Raw genomic sequence first — 27,985 nt, 5'->3', positions numbered from 1 at the left:
CAGATTTAGCATTTTCCTTCAGGTCAGTCTTATGTTCATAATAAAAATAAAAAAAATGTTTAAATGTCCGATGTATTATCTTGTCTTTTTAACAGTTAAGGGGTTTTCCCGTGACTGACAGCGCTAGTCAAAGCATTTGTCAGTTGCGTCTTGTTCCGTGTTCACAACAATTCAGTCTTTTCAATGTAAAAGTCTTCACTTTTGTCTGACACACTCATAAAGACAGTCTTTGCCGCCATCTAATGGTGTAATAATGTAACTTCTGTTGCTGTTCACAGTCAGGCACTATTTTTTCAGGCGTAAGGAAGGCCTTTCGCTTATCGTGAATAAGTCACTGCTGAAGGGGTTACTCCACTTCGTGTCGAGCCTAACAACGCCCTTCAGCTGTGACTTATTCACGATATAGCACAGCCTTGAGTACCTTATTGCTTACATAAATGTTACATTTTCTGACTCTTAACTGACTAGTAAACAGTTTACAACTAATCCTTAGGTCTCACTCTGCCTCTATGTGTGTTTCTGAATTATGGGGCATTCACACCAGACACGACTTGCACAAATATAACACACTATTCACGTGTAGTTGGATGCTTGGACATTTTAAGTTTACTCGCTTCATTCACGCGTGAAATTCACTTCACAACAGACGCAAATTCGCATCATGAGAGGGGCTTCTGCCAGCAGCTCCAGTCTCTTTTCTGCACACTTCCTCTGAATAAACACATCAACTCGTCAGCAGGAAAGTAGCTGTAAAATATGGCGAATAAGCTCCATTTGCCAGCTAGCTTGTAGTCTCAATATGTATATATATAGCTCAAATTGAGTAAAGAACGTTTTTTTTACAACTTGCCAGATTGTCCGACCTCTTCACTCACTTTCTTCCAAGCAAGATCCTTTTTATTCCTGTTTCTATAAAAGTATGAAGATGTATCGTACAGCGACGATGATTTTGTCCTCCATTGTTGTTCATTTCTGCCTCTGCTCACTACGTCGTAATCACGTCACTACTAGAGCAAGCTCATGATTGGTTAACGCCGTGCAAATTTTCGCCAAAGTTCAGATTTTTCAACTTGCGCAATTCACGCGAATCACGCGTCAAACACCTGAAACGCTCAATTTGCGCCGCGTCAATTGCACGAATCATGTAATTCGCACCGCAGGATGTCTATTGCATCTTTGCATTGACTTAACATGTAAATCACTCGCACTTAACGCTTTATTCGCGTCTGGTGTGAACGCACCATTACACTCTTCATGGTTTACAGTTTAACCCTTACACTGCTATGTTTTTTGGCCTGCATTACAGGATAAGAAATCTCTTAGTCCTTGTCTGTTTATATGGGTTAAAATAAAGGCATAAAACCAGTTGATTTGTAGTGCACTGCCAACATAGTTTTATATTCAGATAAGGACTAGATGTTGCAATCCCAACTGATTCAGTCTGATACTTGCCTTGAAAGGGTTTTGAGGCATCATCTTGGCTGGGGGGTTCGTTGGTGACCCCTTAGTGATGTTTCCTCCTATACAATACATCTTCAGTTGTGCACCTTGGCTTCTTCAGTTGTTTTGGCCGTTTACCACAAGACACCCTCCGCCCAGCCTGGCCCACCACAGGCTGATCAGACATTGGTGTGTCGCAAGGGGATGGAGTGGTCATTTTATTCCCCACGCTGTCTCCTTTCTTCTCAACCACAGCCAGTGACTGCTCCTTTCAGCAACTGTGGCAAGTTCTTTGATGGTCTTCCTATCGGCCTGCCCTCTGATGCCCATTTCCTTCAGAAGCCTTGAAGTAGAATTGGAAACAAAGCCCCTGCAGCCAACTTCCACTGGACACACCTTCAAGCTCCAGCCCCTTTCCTCTGCCTCAGCTGCCTAGGTGGCATAGTGCAGCTTTTTCCTATCCTATGCTTCACCGATGGCATCTTCCCAAGGGACCGTTAGTTCAACAATGAATACACGACGGCAGGAGATGGACCACAACACTAGGTCTGGGCGCAGATTGGTCACAGCAATCACTATTGGGAAAGTGAGTCTCTGCGTTTAATGGGCTGGAATCTGAGGGTAGAGGGTTAGCCTGCTTCCTTTCCCCTTCTCGGATGAAGGCTATTGGCTTTTGTCCAGCTTAAGTAAGCAATAAGCAATACATCATTTGAAAGGATTTACTTTTATTTGTGTCCACATACAATCAGAACAAAACATTGTTTTTGTAAAATAAAGAAAACAAACAGGGTGTGCTTTCTGCCATTGCAGCCTCCGTTAACTTTTTTTGGAGCATGTCATCTGTATAAAAAGAGAAATGTACAGTCGTTCTCATGCTCATTACCGTTAATGTAAAAACTGAGGGCATGTGTAGGTGTTCTATTCAATGTGAATTCTCATATGGACTCTAAACACTGTTGGAAGGTGTAAGACTTTTCTCCAGTATGAATTCTCATGTGCCTTTTAAGCCTTTCTTTACGATTGAAACTTTGTCCACACTGTTGGCAGGTAAAAGGGGTCTCCCCAGTGTGAATTCTCATGTGGACTCTAAGGGTTCCACTTTGATTGAAACTTTTTCCACACTGTTGGCATGTGTAAGGCTTCTCTCCAGTGTGAATTCGTATATGACTCTCAAGACTTCCTTTATGATGGAAACTTTTTCCACACTGTGGGCAGGTAAAAGGTCTCTCCCCAGTGTGAATCATCATGTGGGCTTTAAGGATTCCATGTTGAGCAAAACGTTTTCGACACTGAGGGCATGTGAAAGGCTTTTCTCCAGTGTGAACAGTCATGTGCCAGTCAAGGCTTCCTTTATGAGTGAAACTTTTCTCACACTGCTGGCAGGTGTAAGGCTTCTCCCCAGTGTGAATTCTCAGGTGGCAATTAAGGTCTCCTTTTTTGCTGAAACTTTTTCCGCAGTGTTGGCAGGTGAATGGGCTCTCTCCAGTGTGAATTCTCATGTGGACTTTAAGGTTTACACGTTTAGCGAAACTCTCCCCACACTGATTGCATGAGTAAGACTTTTCTCCGGTGTGAATTCTCATGTGCATGTTAAGACTTACTTTATGTTTGAAACTTTGTCCACACTGTTGGCAGGTGAAGGGACTCTCTCCAGTGTGCAATCTCATGTGAACTGTAAGGTTTCCATGTTGATTGAAACTCTTTCCACAATGTTGGCATGTGTAAGGCTTTTCTCCAGTATGAATTCTCATGTGGATTGTAAGGTTTACATGTTGAGCAAAACTTTTTCCACACTGTTGGCAGGTGAAACGCTTCTCTCCCGTGTGGTCTTTAAGGTTTCTTTGTTGATTGAAACTCTTGAGAGATTTTTTTCGTGTGGAAGTCTTTTCAGACTGCGAACAACTATAAGGTTTTTCTCCAGTTATGAAATCATGAAGATTCTCATATTGATCTTTCTCTTCAGTTTCATTGAGTTCTTCTGTCTCCTCTTTCATTACCATTAGGGCTAAAGTGAAAAAAAAAAAAAAAAAAAAAAAAAAATTTTTTCCCAATTTAATGGCACAATACAACAGACATCAAGGGCCAGATTTACTAACTGGGGCAAATTAACATGAGACAAGTTTTGCGTGTGACCTACTGTTGACGCACAAATTAAAAAACATGGACGAAGTCAAATCCTTTACATAATGACCAAAGCAATCTTCCAAGAGCAGTGCAAATTAGCGTTGGGTCGCAAATAAGCAGAGCTGATGCTTGTCAGGTGCAGGTAGACACAGTCACAACTTGTTACATGTAATATGACAAACACATTGGCTTGGCAAACCATATGTTTGGATAACATCTTCCTCTTGCATTCCAAAGAAATGAATACGAGTGGAAAATATTCTCATTTCTACCACACGCTCTCTGTTCTCCTAGCAGCAAAAATTGCAGCCATGTCACAAAATGGGTTAAGATGTGCTTTTTGGGGCATTAAATAATGGTACAAATACCAGTAAATTGACTAGCATAAACATTAGTAAATCATTAGTGCTGCATGATTTTTTGTAAACACTCTCCTCCGATACGTTTTGTGTCTGAATGGGAAACTCCTACAAATGCATAGGCAATAAGGTCAATCACAAAAAACTCAGTCCACGCCTTTTCAGTGCTAATTTTGCACTGTGTGTTTTTATTAACCTGTTAACTGTCACGAGCAACCGGTGGGCCCACAGCCATTACATATTTAAAACAGTAATATACTATACTAAACCTAAACTAATCTTGAGAAACTATATATCATTTGAAAGCTTAGAATCTCTAGTTGATTTTCAAAATAAATTACAGAGGAGCAGTAATTTATCAATTTGCAACAAGCAAATTTTCATTCTCATAAGGCATGTTCAGACCTTTATTTTGAAATAGCGATGAACATGAAAAATAATTAAATATTGGTTGAAACGTTTGTTTTCATGCCAAGAGTTCAAAAGATAACATTCATTCAATTTTTTGAGAAAAAAAGGTCTGAAAATGTTTTTAATAGTAAAAAAAAAAAAAAACACATTTATGATTGTGGCGGCGATCTATAACCCACATACATGTTGTTTTTATGTTTATTAGAGGCTGAATTCATATAAAATTCTGCCAAACTTCCCATACTACTTCTATATAGGATGTCTACTTCATAAATTGTATGAAAATTATGGAAATATATGGTTCAGATCACTTAAGCCATATGGAAATGGAGGCGCCTTTATATGGTCACCAATGGAGCTTGGTTGTCATCTAGTGAAAAAGTGTGGTACTGCGCCAAAACAAAATCTTACTGAAAGCTCATTTTTTGAGATATCAACCTGAAATTTGGAACACAACTTTTTGCCAATTTTTGGCTTTGATTTCCTTGCAGTTTTAGAGTAAAACTTGTTTTGTAAAATATATATTATATTATGTCTATACGCCAAAGTATTCTTGAATTACAACCATTTAAGTTTGGATAGTGCATTTTCTTGTCTAAAACAAAAAGTGGGGGTGACAGTTAACAGGTTAAATTCCAACAGTAGTTTTTTAACGCCAAAAGAGGGTTTGTTAGTAAATCTGGCCCCAAAACATTTAGGTATGTAATGCATCAAAACCAACAACATGTTATGCTAGCTCCTATACCAAGTGTGTCCAAACCTGCTGTGGAAGGTAGGGTTGGGAATCGTAAGAAATTTTCCGGTTCTGCCTAACGATTCCGGTTCCATTAAAATAATTAAATAACTAATAAAAAAATAGTAGTAAGGGAAAAATGCTAAATACTCAACTCAAACAGTCTTTTTTGTGTTTATTATTCTTGTAAAATTAACTTAACAGACTGCTAATCTCATATTCGCTAACGCTTCATAATAAGGTTCATTAGTTACCATCAGGCCTACATTAACATGAACTAATAATGAACTGCATTTCTACAGCATTTATTAATTTTTGTTAATGTTCATTTCAACATTTACTAATACATTATTAAAATCAAGAGTTGTATGTGTTAACATTAGTTAATGCATTGTGAAGTAACATGAACAAACTATGAACGGCTGTATTTTTATTAACTAACATTAACAAAGATACAGTAACAAATGTATTGCTCATGGTTAGTTCATAAATTAACCTTATTGTAAAGTGTTACCACAAATTAGATAAGATGCTTGAACACACATGTAAGATCCAGACAGGTGAAACAATATTTTTGTAAGTTGGATTCATAAAGACTTCATTTGTTTCTGAAAGAATGATTCAGTGATAGACACATTTTTAACAGTAATTTGTTGCCACCTAGTGGCGTAACAATCCAATTGATAAAGTTGTTATTTGAAAGTCCAGTCACTTTCAGAAGGCAATTTATTATATTTTAAATCTGTAACATCGGCGTTTCTATCTGAATAATAAACTTTTGTATTCTTCTGTTATAATTGGAATATTTGTCACACACAAATAATGATACTGTGCGTTTGAAAAGATTGTTTGTGAAGCTGTTTATATCTACACGACACTGCTCTTTCTATTAACGGCAGCGCGACGCAGATTTGAATGTCGCAATTTTATTTTTGTCAAAGGTTTAATATAACAGGCGAATTGTCATTTAGGAATTAGATCATGTGGGTGATGAAATCGAGAATGCAATCTTTTAAAGATTAATCGTGCAGCTTTGTGTAACTCTCTCTGCAATGATATCTGATATATAGGAGTAGCGTGAGGGCTTTTCAGTGCACGGTTCCGGTTCTTTTCAAAAAACACTACCAGTTCCGGATGAGAACCGGTTCTCGGTTCCCAACCCTAGTTGTAATAATGAATGACCAACATGAAGGTAGGATCTTCTCAGGTTCACTTGAAGGCAGCATTTGTATTTGTCAGGTCATGTGATGTCTGTCATTTACTGACCCTCAAGTTGTTCCGAACCTGTATGAATGTCTTTGTTCTGCTGAACACAAAGGAAGATATTTGGAAGAATGTCAGTAACCAAGTTCAGCTTTGAGAATGAAACCAACCTGTTTGTTCCTCAGTATTTTCATGCGTCACTGTTTCTTCAACCTTTATGTCTTCGATCTCCTCTTGAATAAACGCCATCTTTACAATAGTGTCAGACTGATCTCAGTCGCTTCAGCGGGAGTATTCCTGTATCTTTCTGTCCTGTTTAAGATGAGAATAATTATCAGATAGAAAAATAAATGTGTGTCTCAATCAGATCTAGTTCAGTACACTAGTAAGAGAATCAGAGTGAGAGTATAATGGACTTAAATTCACCTGATTAAACAACAACTCTCAAGACCAACACAATTTATAATTAAAGTTCAAATGTAGGTATTTATGGCATGTAATGCTTTGTAGATCACATATACTACACTTTAATGAAAACATTTTCTATTGGTTTAAGTCTTCGTTAAACACGTTATTGACAAACTCACGATAAAAAAAAGAGAGAAACGAGACGCCACTGTTACTCGTGTGTGGATGCGCTTTACTCACAAAAACAACGCAATTAAAACAATAATATGTTACATTCAATAATAAACTACTAATTCAGCATCGTTTGTAAAACGCTAAAGTTGAATGGACGGTTTATATACCTTTAAACGCTTTAAACACAAACCTTTCTTCAGCCGAATCACAACAGCTGCAGGATCGCGGCGCGTCTTTATGACGTCACGTCACAACACCAAAATAAAAGTCCTGTTCGCACGCTGCTGTTTAAAATGCATAGCACAATATAAACAAATAATGTGAGATTTTGTCTAAAAGGAAAAACTGTAATGTCTGGGTCAATTTTTTTATATATATATATATATATATTAGATATAAATTAGATTCAAATGCAAATAGTGACAAATGTTTATAAAATGTCTAATATGATTTTTTGCTATTAACCTAGAATTGAGAGATCAAAAAACAAGAGACAAGAATAAGCCATTTTTTATTCAGTATACTTTTATTTTACAGATTATACTGTATTAATTAGTTGTGCAAAACAAGTAATCCAGTTTCATTAATGATCAGGCAAATTTCTTGACTTTACTAAAGAAAAAAAATCATGTCTTGAATAGTTATTGTTTACAGATATTTGTGTCTTTACTTAATCATTATTATCTGATCAAAGGATTTTTTCCTTTGCTGTCATGTTCTCTTTTTAATGAAAGATAAAGGACAGGAAATCACTGGGAAAACCCACAAAAGCATTTCATACAACTGCAGGAACTCAACTTTGTTGACTCTGTATTAATATTTACTTAAATTCACTGTATTGTGGAGGAATTTCTGCAGGAAGGTGATGCATGGCAGGGTTGCTGATCACAGATATCTACAAGAAAAAAAACTATATGATCAGCTTACTTGATTACAGATTACTTTTTTTTTACTCAAAGTTTATTAAACTGCCGTTACAAGCTTCTCTTACCTCTGGGTTGTTAAGATTATGGAAGTGATTGTGCCCAAAACAACAGTGCTGTTGAGGTAAAACTTGTGGAACAAACGCCACCTTTGGAAGAATTCACAAGAAGCATTCATATGTGCAACAACACTGGCAGACAGTTTCAGTTTTACAGCTTTATAGACACCAATGTACTTCAAATATAGAAGAAAAAAAGCAAAAGACAGAAATGTCCTGGTGCGAAACCTTATGCTTTCATTTGGGCTTCTTAAAATAATTTCACAACTAAAAAACCACATGACAATTCTCAGTAGATGGTAATGTTGCTGTTTTTGAAGCAGTTAAACTTGGAGTTTTGCTATTAGTAGAGACGTTGAACACAGTTGAGAGACGCACAGACTCGGGTAATTCACAGACACTTCATCTCTGTATATCAGTGGCTCAAACCTTCATTACTAGCTCTAAAATGTGTTAGAATAAGGGATGTGTAAGAAAGGGTTCTAAAATAAAGGGTGCTTTAAGGACAGAAATCTTATGAATGTCTTGAAATAAAATGTTTGAACAATGTTTTTAAATTGGGAAAACTGACTCCATTGAATTAGTAGTTGCATGTTTCAGAGTGAAAAGCTGTACTGTGATCATGTTTTTAAAGTGTCTGTTCACAGTAAACACTCCTTCTCACCAACTCCATCTCTGCAAGTGCTGCGAGTTTAACGTTTGATAATGCAATGTGTGCTAAGTTCACTTTATTTACTTTCACATAATTTCCAACATTTTTGTGGACATAAGTTTAAACCTTTAGAATTTAACATGGCTAAAGCTTGAGGTTTTGAACATTTGAGAGTAAAAAATTTAAAAATATATATATTTGTCTTGCAGGAGTTCAGCTGACAAAAACATTTAGGAACCCCTGACTTGACGCATCACTCACCTGTGGAGTACAACAGCAGCAGGAGGTGGCTTTACAGGCAAATGCTGACAGGTAGATGGAGATGATAAACTCAAGGACTGCGAATATTAATGATACACTACTGATTCCAAAGAAGAGAGTCTGAGAGAGAGCAAAAATAATAATGATAAATTAATTGATAATTAAACCTCACACTGGTACAATGGCTGTTCGGAAGTTCAGAATCGACCAACCTTGAGGATCATATTGTAATACAACATATTTATACTGAATTGAGTTTAAATTAATGTTATGTTATTAAAATGTTATTAAAATTATGGCTTGGCTTTTGTCAAGTGTTCTGACCACACAGTGATCTTACTGTAATTACTAAATAAATGTGAATATAAAAGTTGGTGATATACCTTATACTTGTCCTCAATATAATAACAAGAATAATCACTGCACCAATTGTACACGTTCAATGGCCCTAGACCCAAATCCATTGAAATTACGATGAAGGAAATGTTTGCAGTTATAGTACTGAAAATGTTCATTCCAAGTGAACCTTTCACCTGTAGGTAGAAAAACAACAACATAAAATAGATTAATAAATTAACAAGAACTTTAGCTTGTTAGATGGAAAGGTATATGGAGAGTGATAAAAAATACACTGCTTGACATAAATAAATAATATATACCCACAAGCATTAATAATCAGGGCCCAAGCACTAATGGCTCATGTGGATGATTAATGGATACAACTGAAATGTAGTTTTTACAGCAAAGTCCAGTCAATCTTCACTGATAGTTTAGGTTACAGCAAATATGCTGGTGTCAAAAGGGACAAATGGAAATCCTCCCTCTTACTTCTTTTTAACTGTGAGTATAAGAGGGCACCTGTGGTACACATCAACAATTTATTTTGTCTTCAGGAGACGTTTGTCTGCGTATGTGTGAATGTGATTATCAGAGGAAACACCCTGCCAAGCGTTTGCAGGAAGTGTCTGCTTTGTGCATGAGTGAGGAGCACATGTGTTTAGTACTCGCATTTCAAGGATTTCTCAATGAATGCTCCGTTGGTGTTGTCCTTATTACTACAGATGTGGGATGTGAGTTTGGTCTTTTCTGTTCTTTCCTGAAGGAACATAGTTGGCGTTTGCACGAGCGCGTTCAGCTCTCACATAGCGATGCATTCATGGCTATTCTCACATGATTCTTTCAGAGTTACAGAATCTGTCAACTGAATTTAGTGTGATTAACTCCCAAGGGGGTAAAAAGTGTTGTATGATGCGATAAGCTTCGTTTTGCTAGCTCTGGTACTGATTTAATTTAATTGATGTAACTCTGAGAAATTATGATTTTTTAAATTGAGTGGTACAGTTCGGTGGCCCTTTTTGAAGCTGCCTTGGTAAACTGTCTCTGAGGTTGAGTATGCTGGGCCTCCAAAAACGGTTGACGCCTAAGCTCACCTTAGCTCCAGCTAGACGGTGAAGCCAAGTGTGTTGGCCTCATGTTGTGATGAGCTGTTTTACAAGGTTGAGTGTAGTTGGCCACCTCTTATTCTAGAGAGTTGTTTGTTTAGCCCTCCGCTCTCCTGAGCTCCAGCTAAGACACTGACATCAAGAGTGTTGGTCCTCTGAGGCCCGCTATGGTCAGCTGTCTTTTAGCCTTGAGTGTGGTTTGGCCTCCTCTCGATCTGAGAATCGTTCGGTTGAGCCCTCCGCTCTCTTGGGCTCTATTCAGACAGTGACATTAAGTGTGTCGGCCACTGTGGTGAGTTGTTTTTAAGATTGAGTATAGTTTGGCCTCATCCCGATCTGAGGATCGTTCTGCTTAGACCTCCACTCATCTAAACCCCCCACATTGAAAGACTGTCTTTTTGGTTGAGTGTGTTTGGCCTCCTCTCATTTTAGAGTTTTACTGAGGCCTCTCACCTGATCTCCAGTCTGTTTGGCCCTTTGTGTGGTCGCCTTGATAATCTGTTTTTATGTTCAGCCAGTTGGCCTCCTCTCACTATAGAAAGTCATTCTGCTGAGGCCTTTGCTCACTTGAGCTCCAGCTAGTCAGCAACACCAATTTTGGCCCTCTTTAGGTCACCTTGGTAAACTGGCTGTCAGTCTGAGTATGGTTGGCCTTCTAGCTAGGGAAAGTTTTTTCTTCTGAGGCCTTAGCTTATTTGAGCCTTCTATTAGGCTGCCTTGGTAAGCAGTCTTTGAAATTAGGTGTGTTTGGCCTCCTCTCATTATAGAAAGTCTTCCTGCTGAAGCCCCGCTCACTTGAGCTTCTGTTAGACAGGAACATTGAGTGTTCGGCCCTCTGTAGGGCTGCCTTGGTAAAGGTCTTTGAAGTTGAGCATGGTTGGCCTACTCTCGCTCTGAGAGTCGTTCTTCTGAGCTCACATGGGCTCAAGTTAGACAGTAACATCAAGGCCCAATGTAGGCCGCCATAATAATCTGTTCTTGGATATGAGTATGACTGGCCACCTCTCACTGTAGTCATTCTGCTGAAGCCTCTCATCTGGGCTCAAGTTAGACAGTGACATTAAGTATTCTGCCCTCTGTGAGGCCGCCTTTGTAAACTGTCTTTGAAATTGAATGTGTTTGGCCTCCTCTCATTTTAGAGAGTCTTTCTGCTGAAGCCTCAGCTCACCTAAGCCCAAGTTAGACAGTGATAACAAGTGTTCGGCCTACTGTTGGCTGCCTTGGTAAATTATCTATGAAGTTGAGCATGCTTGGCCTCCTCTCACAATAGCGAGTTGTTCTGCTGAGGCCTCTGGGTTCAAGTTAGACGGTGACATCAAGTGTTCAGCGTTCGTTGACTACAGGACTTAAAGAATCTGCTGCTAACATCTTGGTGCCAGATACCACAGCACACCTTCATGGTCTAGTGAAGTCCATGCCACTACAGGACAGGGCTGTAGGGGGACCAACACAATATTAGGAAGATGGTCATAATGTTATGCCTGATCGGTGTATATTTGCATGTTATATTCACATTATGAGTAAATTACCAACATTTTTATTTTATATAGTGATGAGCAAGGGGACCCCCTGGTAGTTTGGGGGCCCTACGCAACTTGCGTAGTTTGCTTATAGGGAGGATCGGCTCTGATGTACATCGATATGTCAATTTTTTTTAAAGGTACGCCAATCAGATTTGACTTTATTAGTAGCCAAAAAATTTTATTGGCTGCTAGTGGACTTTTTTTATGTAGCCAAATCATATTATAAGTTTTGTTATGACATCCACCAAAAAAGATTCATATTAATTTTCAACTTTACCAATCTTTCAGTTACTGACAAGTTCGGATTCTCTACAAATTACGGTCACTGATGCCCATACACTTTTATAGAAGAAAAATAAGGAAGAATAAAAATCAGTACAAACACGATAGGTTTCAAGTAATTCCGGTGCTTCAAGCCCTAAAATAACAAGTGTTGTGTACATACCAAACACAAATTGGAGGGTGAATTCAGTTTGTTTTCTGCAGCAATGCAGAGTGAGCCTGCGGAAATGTACTGAGAGCAGAGAGAAAGACACAAATCAAGACTTATGCTGAATATATAACTTGTGTTAGAAAAGTCACAACACTTAATTGTATAATTGTTTCTTACGATGAGAGATCCCCAGTAAGGAATACCACTAATGACAGTGATGGAATCTGCATAAATTGTAGACACAATTCCCAACAGGAGAGTCAACAGACCAATCATTATCTGGACAGTCTGTGAAGGACAAGAGTCTTTTATAAAGGAAGTAAAACAGCATCAAATTTTGGGGAACATTATAAAATGTACAATATATAAAGTAGCTGTAATTTTGGACCTATGCTTGCACTACAAAATATCCAGGTACTCTCACTGCATGAAATCACATACTGATTTATGAATGAGCAAAATTTGTCCATTACTTGACTTTTTTGTTAGTTTGCAACTCCTATAACATTCTTCTCTGTGACTGATACACTATAATTTTTTACTATTTTACCCTGTAAATGATAAACCTTACCTTATATTGCTGTATTTACTGCATTGTCACAAGGCATTGAATCACATTCTTCAATAAACAAATGTGTATGCTTTGTTCAAGTGTACCACTCCTTTTTTTTCCTTTTTTTAAAAAAATAATTTATTCATGTACTTTCCATTCCTCACACTGACATACACACATACAAATTATACAATTATTTGGGTTTATGATCAATTTCTCACTCCAAGGGCTTTTGGTTGGCCTTTCAGAAATGCCTGAAGTCCATGAAAAGGTGAAACTCCTGCTGGCTGTTGTACATAAACAGGCACAGGAGCATTTGTCCCAGTTCCAGCTGCTGTTGTTTGTGTTGGTGGTTGAAACTGGATGACGAGCGTCGAAGAGGTCACGGGTACGACAGTTTGAGACATTATTGTTTCTGAATCTGAAATTGACCTGTACAAAATCATAGTAAATCGAGATTATATATAATTATAAAATACATTTTCTAGATAAACTTTTCAGTTTATTTATTAAAATATTATATTTTCATTATAGTTATTAATATACATTTTTTCACGTTGTTGAAAAACCTTTGAATACACTTATGTCAATAATAGCAACTAACTCTATTAGACCTTGAAAACAGAAATTATTCTATATAACAAACAGCTCAAGTTTACATTGATCCACATTAACATTTAAAGCATTTAGCAGATCCTCTTTTCCAAAGACACTTACAAAAGTGCCCTACCAACCATTACAGAGGATAGACATCTGTATAAAGGTAGTCAGATAGTCTGTGTAAGTGTATAATTTGTTGTTTTACCGGAAAATAAATCTTCTCTTCAGTTGGTTTACCACACTCTAGTTGAGTTCACTCTTCTGAGATGAGCCGATGTAAGTAAGATGTAATAAGAGAAACTGCTGATACTGTTTCCCAGAATGAAATGGGAATCAGGTGGAGATCAGGTGGTTAAGAGGGGTGGTAAAACTGGCACAAAGGACAATAATTAACTGAAATATTCATAAATGTGTTTATGTTGTACTTCATAGCAAGTAATCTGCATGTAAATACTGTAAAACAAAATGTGATCGAAATAATGATGATCAGCACAGCATGATTTAAAATTTCATAGTGACAGCAGGTAATACTCTTTAGTTGACATTCTTTAGTTAACATTCATTCTCCTCTTTTCAAATTAATTTCAGTCAATTTTCACACATAATCATTGTTCCAAAACAAAGCATTTAAACTTTACTGGTTTGATACAGTTTTGAATTTAAAAAACAAAACAAATATCATTCCACTAACATGTGACTATTGGGGTCATGGTTTCAATGATCCCATTATCCTGTTGGGTTTTCTGTTACTGTTTACTCTAGCGATAAGGTGAACTTCGAGGGCTACATTACAGACACGGCACATGTAATCACCTCTGAGTGTTGTGTTTCACACTTGAACAAACATAGCCACAGTTTTAAAATCGCCTAGATTTACTAGAGTGATTATTTAAAATGTTATCTAGTTGTGCCGTGATGTTTCTAATTATGTCATCCATCTGACTGTTGGAATGGCATAATTGTCAACTAGTCCAAACACAGCTAAATGAGAAAGGGTGCCAAGAATATGTGCGAGAGAGCTTATGATTGGTGTTTTGTGTTGTAAGAGTTTGTTACAAGTTTTGATGGCTTGATGACAGGGGTAGGGGGCTCAAGGCCAGCCATTTTCACTGTCATGATGGATGATAAAGTCCCATCCAGAGCCAAACTGTTTCTAGTTTTGGTTTTGTTCAAACCCACCATGGAGAACACTCTCTCTGCATCTGCATTCAAGTGGGGAAGAACTAAAACCAGTTTGGAAATCTTAGACAGCCTACCAAATCTTTTTTAAAAGTGACTGCTGGTCACTTTTAAAAAAACATAAACCAAAAATAAATCTCTTTAATTTTTTATTAGTATTCATTAATTTGATTAAGTAGATGTCAAAGGGTGTAGAATATCTCTTACCCTATTCTTCATTGATGACATATTCCCCCCAAAAATCTAGTGTCGAAAGTGGCTGGGTCTTGGGGATGTCTATCAATTGATATTCAAGGAACTCCTCACTGAGCTGATCATGCTCTTGGGGTCCCTGGTATGGAAGCAGTTCAGAAAACCTAAAAAGAACTAGTGATCGACCGATGTATCTGTTTACCAATATTTTTCCCGATATTTAAGCATTTTTCCATAATCGGGTATCGGTTTTGTAATATCGGATTCGCCGATTTACGGCGCCATCTTGTGGCCGTTTTGAGATTTCCGCCATTGCAGCCCGGGCGTCTGAGGAGATCAGTCAACAACAACTCAGTGCACAGGTAAAGTATATGTTCTACTTGGTTTGCTTTAATTAATCAACTTTATTTAACATAACAGACATGCACAAATGAGATCTGAGACATAAATTCCTGATATAGTTAATTTATGCAGCTTGTTTCTAAACAATTGAGACGAACTCATTGAGTCACGTAGTGTAATTCGTCATGTCCTGCCCCAATAAAGACGTAACTTTACATGAATTAAATAAAACAGACATGAATGAGTGCATGTTGAAAATTAAAGCGCTGAATTTAATTCTCTATCTGTTGTATTTGCTCACCATTAGTCTAGAAGAAAAAGTTCGTTCATATTGCTTAGCAACTGACGGATGATCAGGAGGCTTAAGCACGGCCACTGAATGAAACTTTTGACAAGATTATCTTGTTTAAACACCCTAGATTATATTATAATTTACTACATAACAATTATTTCGCTAATACACATATAAATATAGCCTACCGCTTTGTGGAAATTAATTATTTATTATCTCCATGCGCGATCGCGGTTGATTAAGTTATAGTCAAACAGCACTTTGTCAGTTGGCATTTCATGATTTAACGTTAGATTAAATTTAGATCATAAAATGCCAACTGACAAGTAAGGAGGGAGTGATTGTTATAAATAAAATGGTTTGTTCAGCTCATTTGTGTTGTAATAATTGTCAAAAACAGAAGTATAACAGTAAATAAATATCGGTTCTGCATATCGGTTATCAGGTACATAAACATGCAAATAATCGGTATCGGTATCGGTTATAAAAAATCAATATCGTCGATCACTAAAAAGAACACAATGTGCACTGAACTGTTTAAGATACAGTGGGAGAAACCACAAGGTTTTTTTTGTGAACATCAAACTTCACAATCGATTTGGCACCCTGGGCTATTAAACACAAAAACACGCACGGCATTGAATTTGCTACTCAACTACATCAGCATAGTTTATATTTTCCAAAATACTCAAAGATATTGTTAAGGAACTGTGCCTTCCCACACAGAAATACAAGTCAAGGTTGTTGGCCATTATTACCATTTCAAATTAAAATCTACATTCTGAGCAACATCCAGTTGGAGCTTCAGGTCAACATTGATGGTTTGCCTCTCTACAAGAATTCAGCAACACAGTTCTGGCCCATTCTAGGAACAGTGCAAAATATTAGACAAGAGGAACCAGAGACAATAGGTTTGTTTTGTAGCACTTGTAAACCTACCAGCTGTCTTTGAGGGTTTGCGATGCACCTGCATGTGCATTTCTGAAAAATGTTAAAGGTCACACAGGCTATCACGGATGTAAACAATGCACACAGGATGGAGTGTACCTGGAAAACAGAATGACATTTCAAAGAAATGACATGGCTCTGAAAATGAATGAGAGTTTCAGGAACAAGACAGACCCTGATTAAAAATCATGGTACCTCACCTCTTGAAGAAACTTCCCTGGAAATGGTCTCTGGTTTCTCAGTTGATTACATGCACCTCGTATGCCTTGTAATCATGAGACAGCATCACCACTTGTTGTCTCTTACTTGTAGACTGTCAGGATTTCAAGTCCACACATTGACAGAAAGGTTGGTGAATGCTCAGAGAAGCGTGCCCATGGAGTTTGCATGGAAACCAAGGGCACTGAGGGAAATTGAAAGGCAACAGAGTTCAGACCATTTTTATTGTATACCAGACCTGTCATGATGAAAGATCTCAACGCAGAGGTGTAAAAAACTTCTTTTTGTGGGAATTTTCATCCTGTGCATCAACAGTTTGATAGAAGATTACAGTGTTCACGCCAATGACATACTGGCTCTATTTGTCACTGTCACAGGTCAACTGTATGGGCTACAATTCTTGTCCTATATTGCACACTGCCTTGTAATATCTTGCAGATGATGCAAAAAATGGTGCATGGTGTCCTTCACAACTTTAGCACTTTCAGGTACAAGAATCACCTGAACAAACTGAAAAGACTTCTGAGGAAACCAACATGCCCACTGAGTCAAATAGTAACAAGATTCTCTCAAATGCAAAGAAGCTGCAGAAATATAAATAAATAAAAAATAATACACTCTCAAACTGAAATAGGCAAAAACAGTCATGTGTACATTGGCGGTTAAGTTGCTAAGCTGCAGAACATCATTTCATTCAGTGAGGAGATTTATGTAGCTTACAGTACCTTCAACCACAAGGAACATTTTTTTGACATTCACCTAACATAATCTCAAAATCCCAATCTCAGTCAATTTCTGCAAGTTTGAGAAAATAGAGAGCAAAATTTTCAGTTATTTTGTTTCATTTCCTCTTTTACATAGTAGCTCTATTCCTGTGCATTTTGTTAAATAGTTTATGCATTTATTTGAATTACACAGTTGAAAATTCATAAACAAGTTTACAGCTAAATTAATAAACAACATGGGTTTCCGACTTGCAAATTTAATAAATAAATAAATAAATGTATTTAATTTTGGATTTGAGGGAGAAGGGACAGTAGCAAAGTCCTGGTACACAGACGGCTGACATCAATTCAGAAGCTGAAATTCCTGGAAAAAGGATTCACAAGTAAGTCCTCACAAAAGGAATGGTTTAAAAGAATTAAATTAAAATTAAAACATCATTTACTTGCCTTCTCATTTCAAACATACATTACATTTTTTAATTGACTATTTAAAATGACACTGCTATCCAATAACTTAACTTGTAATAGTCACATTTGAATGGACTGATAAAGGGAGCTGTAAAGTATTTTTGTTGAAGTACAATGTCGTTTTGACCATAATAATGTACTAAATCTAACTCGTATATATATTACAGTAGTATAGAAAAATATTATACATAAATTTATAGGTAAAATTGAGCCTCCTGTACCCATTCTGTGACGACAAACAACTTCCCTGTGCAAAGGATCATGGGGGCCCGAAGTGTCCATCAGTTGTACCCTTCGAAATCCTTCATTCTGAAGGGCCCTTTAAAGTGGCCAGTTTTGAACACTTTGGTTTGGAACAACCCCTTCAATATGGCGGCCATGATTGTTTTCACTCCGAAGTGCCCTTTGGAGGGCGATATATCCCGTTTGGAACGCACCGAGAGTTTGTTGCCGTTTGTTGGATGCTCAGCCGACCAAACAAACGCCGATTAAACATGTTCAGTCTGGTAAAAACAGACTCCGACCAACGCCAACAGGGTTATCACACCTATCCAACAAACTCCAACAGACGAGTGCGGTGTGAACTGAAACAGCTGAAAACTACCCGCCTTTGGCAGTTTGCCGGGTGTTAATGTCAAGCCCTGATTGTTACTAAGCCTGCCCTGGGTACACCAAAACTACCCACATTTTTCATGTCCGTTGCCCTCACAGATTCCTGCAGTTAAGATTGGATGTACATTTACTGTACATTCCAATAAAGGTTATTGATGACATTTTGAGGAGGTGGAGTGCACAATAGAACCCTGTGGCGCGGCCTAAGCTTTTGTCCTTAAATTGTAACTAAATTGTACATTTTTGTTGCCTTTAATAGCGGATTTTTATTCTGTATAGTTTAAGTTTGTTTACAATATGTATTCATGAACTCTTTAATTACATTGGTTCAAGTGCTAAAAACTCAAAATGATCAATTAGAAAACCCCAAACAATTCAGCATTCCTGTCTCAAAACAAAAAGTGCTCACTGTTAACCCTTTAAGACACAACATTTGGAAATTCTCATGCTGAGAAACTGCTGATAAAAGACAAAAAATTTATTATAATTTTAAATATCTTTCTTGCTTGACATGCATTAATTTAGAAAGGAAATAAGATAGGAGGAATATTCTTATTTAATGAAGCTCTCCTACATGCATCTGAATCAAATTTTGTGGTGATAGCATAAAGTAACCAAAGGTTACAGCATTTGGAACTAAGGTAGCCTTTTTGTTTAGCCCTTGACGCCCCCTAATTGGAATTTTTAAAATCATTACTCCATGAGAAATATCTTGTGATTGACGCAAGGGATTTTGTTGATTTTGGGCTTATTTTAATCATTAATTTTTACATGCTGTAAATAATGTTGTGTAATAATTTTCTACGATCTGTCCATGTTTCAGGAAGTTATGAGCAAAAATGTCACTTGAAATGTACATATTTGTTTTTAGATTAAATGATGAAACTGTGACCCTTCGCAAAGTCTCGCCCCCTTAGTTACTGTTGCTTTGTCCAACAAGCCATGGCGCTGTCATGCCCCACACAGTGAAAAATACATCACGGAGCAAAGAGGACACTGACAACACATCGACAGACAAGACAGAGCAGGTTACTTATGATATTAAACAAAGTCCCAGCTCTCAAACTGTGTAGTTTTTTAAGAAATTGGAAAAATAAAAACCGTTTTGTGGCTCTTTAATCTGTCGTGACAGATTGCTGTAGCGCCTCAGCTCAAGAGGCTCGTGAACTGATCATCTCTTCCTACTAGTTCATTTATAGCATCAAATAAACATTGAATGAACATGAGAAGGAATGTTGTTTCAAACGTGGAAAGATGTCAATACACACCATTTTTCAAGTTTAAGTCCACCGAGGTTAATCTAACTCAATTCTAACTAATTCTAACTCCTGACTGCTTTGTCAGACAAAATGGTGGATTCGGCATTCTGATTGGTTAGATCGCTTGTCAATCAAACTCCCTGTGAAGGGTCAACTGACTACATGCATTGTAAAGTTCAGACTTTAAGCTTTCAAATGACACCTATTTTCTGTTGATCAAGGCAGTTGTTTTGAAAAATATGATTATTAATTTTTCCGTTGCTAGGTGGCGCCAGTGGGCGGTACACTCCGGTTTATAGGGACTACTCAGCACTCCTTAAGAATTGATTAAAATGGTTAGATGCATGAAAAAGCTGAGTTTGATGGTATTGGTCTTTGGTATCGGGGGTATTTTTTTTGCATAACATGAGCTGATGGCTAAATATGGCTGTGAGCATTTGCGAAGTTCAAGGGTCCATAAAAACAGATGAAAACATTCTGACCATAATTCTGACCAGCAGTGAACACGAGTCGACTGTATGCATCCAATCTTCTTTAAAACACAATGTTAATCTGAAATTAAACCTGCCTCCAGGATGGTTTAATTTAAGCCTCAATCTTTAGTGGAGCTGCTCCAGTAAATCACCTTATTAAAGGATTAGTTCACTTTCAAATTAAATTTTCCTGATAATTTACCATGTCATCCAAGATGTTCATGTCTTTCTTTCGTAAGTCTAAAAGAAATAAAGGTTTTTGATGAAAACATTCCAGGATTTTTCTCCATATAGTGGACTTCAGTGGCCTCCAAACGGTTGAAGATCAAAAATACAGTTTCAGTGCAGCTTCAAAACGTTCTACACGATCACAGACGAGGAATAAGGGTCTTATCTAGAGAAACGATCGCTCATTTTCTAAAAAAAAAAAAAAAAAAAAAAAAAATGTAAAATTTTATACATTTTAACCATAAATGCTCATCTTGAACTAGCTCTTTTCTTCTTCTTCTCTATAAGAAATTCCATCAGTGTAGACACTGCTAAGTGTATTACTGCCCTCCTCAGGTCAGAGTTTGAACTAAATTGTCATATACAATATTCTAGTGCAAGAATATAACAATTAGTTCAAACTTTGACAAATTAGTTCAAGCTCTGACTTAATGTCATAGTTTATACACTTTAATCCAGTGTGCCATAGAATAGAGCTTTATAGCTACATAGTACATACAGCTCAGCACAAGTCCACAGGATTGAGCTGTCATGGAGAAAAGCTGAACCTGATTGGTCCGTGTGTGTGCATTCAAAGTGCTGATTGGTTCACAAATAGAACCTTATAGAACCAAGTTAGAGTTTGACTTTGTAGATAGGAAAAAAAGTCCCAAAATGTACACAAAATAAAAAAAGGAAACATCACATAATGTAAATACGTTGTCACAGAATAAGAATATGTGAATAACTCATATTAACTCATAAGTTTTGACAAAAATGTCAAATTGAACCTTATAATTCCAATGTGATGACATGATAAATGATAAATGTAATAAATATGATTTTAACATTGACAAATACAGACAATCAGGGGCTAAAGATGATTAAGATGTATGAAGTATTAACTTAAATGCATTTTCATTTATTCATGTATTAAAGTGAAGTGTTCTTTATTGTGCAAATATGTATTGTGCAAAGTTAAAAAAAATATTGAATATAAAAGGATTTTTTTATTTTATTTCACAGATGATCGACAGAGTAGATGAAAGTCGATACTGTCTAATTTTATAAATAAACCTGATACATGTTATCAAGAAGCTTAAGTGCAAAAACGTGAGATAGTGTAAAAGAGAAACTAAATGCAACAGAAAATTACCCAACCACAGAAATGAACAGATATCCTGTTTACACTGAACACATCCTGCGTGCACAGTGATCATAGATTAAGCTTCAAACAGATGCAAACAAAACTGCACACAATTTGTCACTTTGTCTAAAGTATAGCACACAAAACTGGGTGTATTAAATTTTACTAGTTTGACTTCTCAAATGTCATGAATTGTGTTCATTTAAAAATAAATTGTGGGCTTGCATGTATGTTTTTTGTGCAGTTCCTTTTGCTTTACATCACTGCCTCAATTTTTTTTTCTTTTTTTTCCCCCATCTCTTCTCACAGATTGGTACCAAACCAACAGCAATAATAAAAGTAATAAGTCTGATTTTCAACTAGTAAACTTTACTATAACAGTGTAATATTAATAGATTAAATTGTATAAAATTGCTGTGGTTATTTTGTACAGATGTGTTGATTGATGAATGTTTTGAGTTCAAACCTGTTTTGGTGGCAGAAGATGGAGAAGAGCACGCTGAAAGTTTGCTGTTGTTGTTTAAAGTAAATTTTGGGTAAATGTAAAAGATTTACACCTTGTTTATCTTTAATTTGGGTTACTCTTGTTCTGTGTATGCTATATGTAATTTATTCTTTATTGTCTCATGGTGTTATGTATCAAGCTTCTTCTCCTTTTGAAAGGGTAAAGTTATACACTGTAAACCCCAATGTTGTCATTAATAAAGAAATCAAGTTCAAGTTTAAGTCAATCAATCTTAACTTAAGCATCAAATCTCATCAAATGTACTCATTTGGCAGCAAAAAATCATTCAAATTAAGATTTTAAGTGTTATAAACATAAAATTGTCTGCTTTTGTCTGTCTATTTAATATGATTGGTCATGTTTGAAATTCTGCCTTGACAACTGCACTGATTGGTCAATATAGCACAAGGCAGTAATTTAATTTTTTTGACGTTGCAAAATTGCTGACGCAGCAGGCCACGTCTAAAAGATTAAGGGCCAGATTTACCAACAGCTTGTGCCAGCGCAAACCCTCTTTTGGCTTTAAAAAAACTACCGTCAGGATTTACTAAAGACACGCCGTTTCAAATTCAAATTTAAACAATTTTGTAGTTTGACAATGAACACTCAGTGCTGTAAAACAACTATACAGCACTGGTCAAAACAATACAGGCAAACAGATGAAGAAGACATATTCAAACATTCAGAAAAACACAGAGCTGAACAAAAACACTCCCTCCACTCACAGCTCTCACAGAACACGAGACAAATAGTTGAGGCAGTACAAATGCTGAACATTTCTTGAAATAATATTTTCTGGATGTTCAGGTTCTTCCTCTCTGTCTTTATTCACCTTTTTTCCCATAGTTTATCAACAGAAATTCATAAAACTTAATTATGCCAGTTATATCGTAACTGTATAGAATAGTATAGTTCTAATAGCGGGGCACACTGTAACACAATGTTACAACGAACCCTATCTGTGCAACTGGACTTTAAACCTGGTTAGTGTATTCTGATAGTTAGTGAAGCATTGAAGAATTACCCAAACTGCTAAACAACAGATTGGAGATTAAATTTATATCAGATTTGTCTCATTTTAAATAAACACAAAAAAATATAGATGAAAAATTAGCTTAAAGGTTCTCTAATTGATCATGAGCGGACTAACTTCCTGTTGACGTTCGAAGTGTTGTCAAACAAAACAGAGGCTAGCTAGACCCTCCCTCCTACTCCTCCTGGCCCTCCCCTCCATGCTTCCTGAAACAGTCATGAACGCGCATTTAAAATGTAAGTAGCTTGCGTATTGACGCTGCTTGTCGGTTATTGGCTGGAGCATGTTTATTGTGTTCAGTGGTCCAGGCTGCACCAGTTTGCTTTTGTGTCCGTTTTTGCAGCTTGTGGCGACTACAGAGACCGCGTTTTTTTACAGTGTGTTCAGGGGACAGGCAGCTAGCGGATAGTGAGGAGATGTTTGCTGTATGTGACAAAAAAACGTTTTGGCCTAAAAACGTGTGAGATCGCTTAGAGCGCCTTTAAGTAATAAATTTACTTTTGCTATTGTTAAATAAATGTTCAGTGATATCTTCCAAAGATTTCTGAATTTTGGCACATTTTTTTCTCTATATATTGTCAATATGGCAACTAGTAAATACGCAAAGTTTCTTCATGCTGGCATGTGTGGAAGTATTTAAACCACGTGTGTTACAACAAACCCCGCGTTAGTTTGTGCCCCGCGTTCCCCTATAGTACACTGACCCGCCTTTTAAAATGGGATTTAAAATGGAAAAATTTTCAATATTGCGATGTGACATTTTTCTTTATCACCAAATGCCAAATGATGGACAATGGTTCACATTTCCACATTTACAGTAATAATAAAATTAAGTAAATATTAAATAGACTACATGAGTAAATAAAAAGTGAAACGCGAAACAAGTAAATTAATGATCAAGTAAATTAATACAAGAGGCGCCGGTTATGCCTACACGTAGGTGGCTTAGAAGACGTGGATATAATAGCCTATGGTTTATCCATTATGCAACACGAGCTGGAGGTATGCAACAGTTTGCTAAATTGCAGCTAGTTTGATAGCTACAGAACTTAGATCTGTAGCTCCCTCTGAAATGGTTTAATTTCTATTTTCTATTTTTTTTTCATAACTCTGCTTTAACTGTCTGATATCCTCAGGAGGGGCAACTTAAATTTCTGACATGCTGCCAGAAATTCATCCGACCATCCGTTTGCCAGTCAGGAGAGGTTTAACACCTCTCGTTTCCTCATATACACTGCATGAACACTGCACAACAAACGACACACGACAAAGCTGAACATCATCTCAGAGTCGCACGAGTCAGAATTCAGCTCAAAATCGCACGAAAATCGCAGTGCATGTCTGCCTGTTTAGTTGAGACAGCAGCTCTCACAAGTGGGTGTGGTTTCAGTGCCAACAGCGGACACGCCCCCAGCGTTTTAGAGCAGAGAATTTTGCTTATTTTTTTCACAATTTTGATAACTTCTCATTTACTTCGTGATTTTTTTTAATCATTCAAATTTGGCTGGGTGATTAATAACATAACATTTTTCTGCGGTGTGACAAACTCAGAACACATACTTTAATATGGCTTTACAGGGACTTTAAAGAAAGTTAGTAACTCAAATGTTTACCTTGCAAATCACTCTAAAATTAAAAGCTAAAAAAAATTTATTTACCGAACGAACGCGGCGCCAGTTCCGTTTTTTTCCGTAAGTAGAATAGGGAAGGCGTTGGACATGAAGAATATAGAAAACTGAAGCACTCACAAGGCGATCATTTGTGTTTATAAAGCATATCAATTTGTATTTGTTTAGAAAATGACCGATCGTTTCTCTAGATAAGACCCTTATTCCTTGTCTGGTATTATTTAAAGCCCTTTGAAGCTGCACTGAAACTGTAATTTGACCTTCAACCGTCTGGAGGCCATTGAAGTCCACTATAAGGAGAAAAATCCTGGAATGTTTTCATCAAAAACCTTGATTTCTTTTTGACTGAAGAAAGAAAGACATGAACATCTTGGATGACATGGGGGTGAGTAAATAATCTCAGTGAAAAGACCACATTAAGTCAACTTAAACTCAATTAAATTGAGTTGTCAATTTCCCCATTACTCATTTGAACCGAGGGAATCACTTTCATCAAAAAAAAATAATAATTTTGAGTAGCCTCAACTTATTAAGGTTTACAGTGTATATAATTTAAATTCCAATATCAGATTTAATTTTAGTATTAAGATCATTCAGAGTGTTTTAGATGATTTACATGTATAGTGCATTAGTAGCGGGAGAGGCTGGATAGAGCAAACAGGAGAGGTAGCCCAATTCCGTGGGAAAACTGTGGACTTGGCAACACTGACTGTACGTTCATTTTTGTGCTTCCTTGTCGCTCGTTCATCATCTGCGCTTTATTTTCCGTGAAGCATTATTTTGTTGCACGTGTAACAGAGGCCAGCTAGTGAGAGTTGTGCTGGTAAACCTCTCTCAAGGCGCACTGATGACCGCTAAAGAATGCAGTGTTTAGCGTCATTGCAAATGCACTGGCCTCACATACCAGTGTTACAATGTATTTAGTTCCTGATATATTTGGTTCCACTGGTTGGCACTTATATGAATTTTCATGATATCCCCTTGAGGGTGTGTCCTTGAGACAACATGCAAACGAATGGAACTGAAAATATTACTGCACGCATATTGCTATTTACCTATTTCAATGTTGTTATTTGCTTGCTTTTAAGTTAAGGCCATATATGCTTGAATGATTATGAAATTAAGTAACTGCAATACTTCCTTTGTTTGTTATAAGATAAGATGACTAAGCAACGATTGTGAAAATTAGGTTTTTGAGTTTGATGTTTGTAACCAACCAGAAAGGTTAACCACAGGGATGAAGAGAGCATGTTGCAACCTAAAACAGAGGTGAGCCAGACGAAGACTTCGGTGAAGAAGAGGAAGAGTGCTAGAAAAGGACAACAGCGTAAGTGAAGAGGAAGGACTTCGGGCTTAGTAAGCAAGAGATACAGAGACTGATACGCCTACAGCAGGAAGATTGGATCATAGAAATTGATCAATTGATGAGTAATATGAAGTTGGAAAGTCCAAGAATTAGTATAAATGTCTGAGGAGTAAAAGGCCTCCTCAGATGCTGCCTGCATTAAGCGTAGAAGGACATCTGATACCATAATGAGGGGCGCTTAACAGCATCTCCAATATTGCTGGATAAAGCTAGGATATAGAGCTTTTTAGCTTAAGCTGATTTAAGTTTTGATTTATTTTGCATTAACTGCTTTGTATTGTAACCAATAAAAGAGATATTTTATTGTTATGACTGCCTTCTGTGAGACTTTACTTATAACTACAAACTGAGCCTCGATAAAGAACAACCACAAGGTAGTCTTCTACGTCATTCCTGAAGGACTGCAACCTGCTGGCTGGTGAGTATCTTATGGTTTAGACTAGATTTGTTCTAGATTTGACTTTCCTTACCCTACCTGAATAATCCTAGGGTTAAAAGGTGTACTATAAATGATCACTCCGACTAACATGGCACCCAACATGAAAAAAGAGAAGTAGTAAATTGTGAAATGACTTATAGTGTGTATTATCAAATACTGTATGAGGGGTTGAATGGATAAAAACCAAGTTTTTGCATGTGCTTTGCATGTAAGGTACTCTAAGGAAATTCTAAGCATTTTAAAAGAAAAATGGATATTTTATCTCATAGAGGCATTGCTTGAAATATGTGGAAGTGGCAGAGCCCCGGGAACCCAGAAAGGTGGCGGCCAAGGTCTTACTATAGACCCAAATCCTAACCATTGGACACTGTAAAAAGTGTTAGAGTTGGGAGAGGCTGTACCTTTATTTGTCCTCATATGGACAGTGTCACAGATCCCTTGTTCCCTGGATTCCATTTCCCATCATCCTCCTGTTTCCACACCTGCACTCACTTCCCTCGTCATCTCCCCATCATCACTGATCACCTGCACCTGGACTTGATTATCTTCACCCCCTTTATATTGCACTCACTCCTTTCACTCCTGGTCCGTCTTATGTTAAGTTAAAGTGTATGTTTGGTACTCCTTGCCTGTGTGTATTAAAGTATCTGTGGTTTTTCAGAGAAACTATTTGATTTCTTCCACTGCATGCAGAAAGGAAATGACAATAAAACCACTTGACTTGACCTGATGTGACTTTTTATATATGATTTTGCCCAAAGTTACAGTTTGACTAATTTTATTTTTATTTGCCTGACTGCTATTTTGATTGCTGTCCTAGTACACTGTTCATTGGATAATGTCCAAATTTGTGTCACAAAATATTTTATTAGCAATGAAATACAAAGTTAAAAAAAAAAAAAAAACTCAGGGGGAAAATGGCAATTAACAAATCAACTGAATGGCTTTTACATTTTCTGGCCTTTTAGAGGTGTAAAGAGTACATGAAAACTATACTTGAGTAAAAGTACCCATACATTACAACGAACATTACTCCATTAAAAGTTACAAGTAACCGATTCCAATATGACTTCAGTAAAAGTCTGATTTTAACAGTACTTGAGTTTTTACTCATACTGAATGTAGGTTCAAAGATGCACTAGTCCTCACCATCTAAAGATGAGAAATCATGTTTATTTTCTAAAATCAAAATAAAACTGAACACCTAAAAACTGCAATATCAAGGTTGGCACAACATCCTCTTAAATGTCTACAAACTCTCAAGTCTCAGCTAAGCTCAAGTGCACAAAAAAGACATAAGTAAACCAATATCTATCAAAAAGATTGTTTCAATATAGCGGACAAATAAAATAACGCTAAGTAAAATTAAAAAGTCAAACTGTACTAGCACTGGATGTGCTGTTTTCTCCATCTTCACCTAGCTGCAGTTATGACCTCATCTCCTAAATCAAACACCTGTCATTCAGCAACTACCTGCTAATGCACTCACATTCACGTAAAGTAGCCTTGTTGTGAGTAAAGGCAAAACGCACAAGATATAGTACAGTATTTTATATCAGAAATAAGCTGCTGCAGAAAAAGTTAGGTGCCATGCAAAATGTAATGTGTAATTGCATTACTTATAATAAATGTAGTGGAGTAAAAAGTACATTT

At 36.9% G+C, this 27,985-nt stretch overlaps 2 protein-coding genes across 3 annotated transcripts; both read right to left on the bottom strand.

Moving 5' to 3' along the window:
- Positions 1 to 156: 156 nt before the first annotated feature.
- Positions 157 to 7,123, bottom strand: LOC125245128 (gastrula zinc finger protein XlCGF8.2DB-like). 2 transcript variants are annotated; one of them, XM_048155604.1, is made up of 3 exons: positions 7,020 to 7,123; positions 6,441 to 6,582; positions 157 to 3,445 (listed from the first exon to the last, which is right to left on the bottom strand). In XM_048155604.1, the coding sequence occupies exons 2-3, from the start codon at positions 6,517 to 6,519 to the stop codon at positions 2,376 to 2,378; spliced, it is 1,149 nt and encodes a 382-aa protein (XP_048011561.1). In that variant the 5' UTR covers positions 6,520 to 6,582; positions 7,020 to 7,123; the 3' UTR covers positions 157 to 2,375. The 2 variants fall into 2 exon arrangements, with proteins under 2 accessions (XP_048011561.1, XP_048011560.1); XM_048155603.1 differs by having other exon boundaries at positions 7,043 to 7,117.
- Positions 7,124 to 7,221: 98 nt separating this feature from the next.
- On the bottom strand, positions 7,222 to 14,885 carry LOC125245145 (membrane-spanning 4-domains subfamily A member 4A-like). The gene is made up of 8 exons (XM_048155633.1): positions 13,504 to 14,885; positions 12,920 to 13,130; positions 12,323 to 12,433; positions 12,158 to 12,226; positions 9,131 to 9,280; positions 8,748 to 8,867; positions 7,844 to 7,924; positions 7,222 to 7,747 (listed from the first exon to the last, which is right to left on the bottom strand). The coding sequence occupies exons 2-8, from the start codon at positions 13,103 to 13,105 to the stop codon at positions 7,673 to 7,675; spliced, it is 792 nt and encodes a 263-aa protein (XP_048011590.1). The 5' UTR covers positions 13,106 to 13,130; positions 13,504 to 14,885; the 3' UTR covers positions 7,222 to 7,672.
- Positions 14,886 to 27,985: the final 13,100 nt, after the last annotated feature.

The sequence above is a fragment of the Megalobrama amblycephala genome, linkage group LG14 (genome assembly GCF_018812025.1).
Source record: "Megalobrama amblycephala isolate DHTTF-2021 linkage group LG14, ASM1881202v1, whole genome shotgun sequence".
In the NCBI taxonomy this organism is placed as follows: Eukaryota; Metazoa; Chordata; class Actinopteri; order Cypriniformes; family Xenocyprididae; genus Megalobrama; species Megalobrama amblycephala.
Note: the sequence above shows the minus strand (reverse complement) of the source record. Positions and strands in the feature narration are given on the sequence as shown.

Excerpts from the sequence above, each read along its gene's own strand:
- LOC125245145 (XM_048155633.1), bottom strand. The coding sequence starts at position 13,105 with ATGTCTCAAACTGTCGTACCCGTGACCTCTTCGACGCTCGTCATCCAG. Across the intron at positions 9,281-12,157 it reads CACCCTCCAATTTGTGTTTG|GTGAAAGGTTCACTTGGAAT; the intron begins GTATGTACACAA and ends TTCTACCTACAG. Across the intron at positions 7,925-8,747 it reads GCTGCTGTTGTACTCCACAG|GTGGCGTTTGTTCCACAAGT; the intron begins GTGAGTGATGCG and ends ATTCTTCCAAAG.
- LOC125245128 (XM_048155604.1), bottom strand. The coding sequence starts at position 6,519 with ATGGCGTTTATTCAAGAGGAGATCGAAGACATAAAGGTTGAAGAAACA. Across the intron at positions 3,446-6,440 it reads AAATACTGAGGAACAAACAG|CCCTAATGGTAATGAAAGAG; the intron begins GTTGGTTTCATT and ends TTTTCACTTTAG.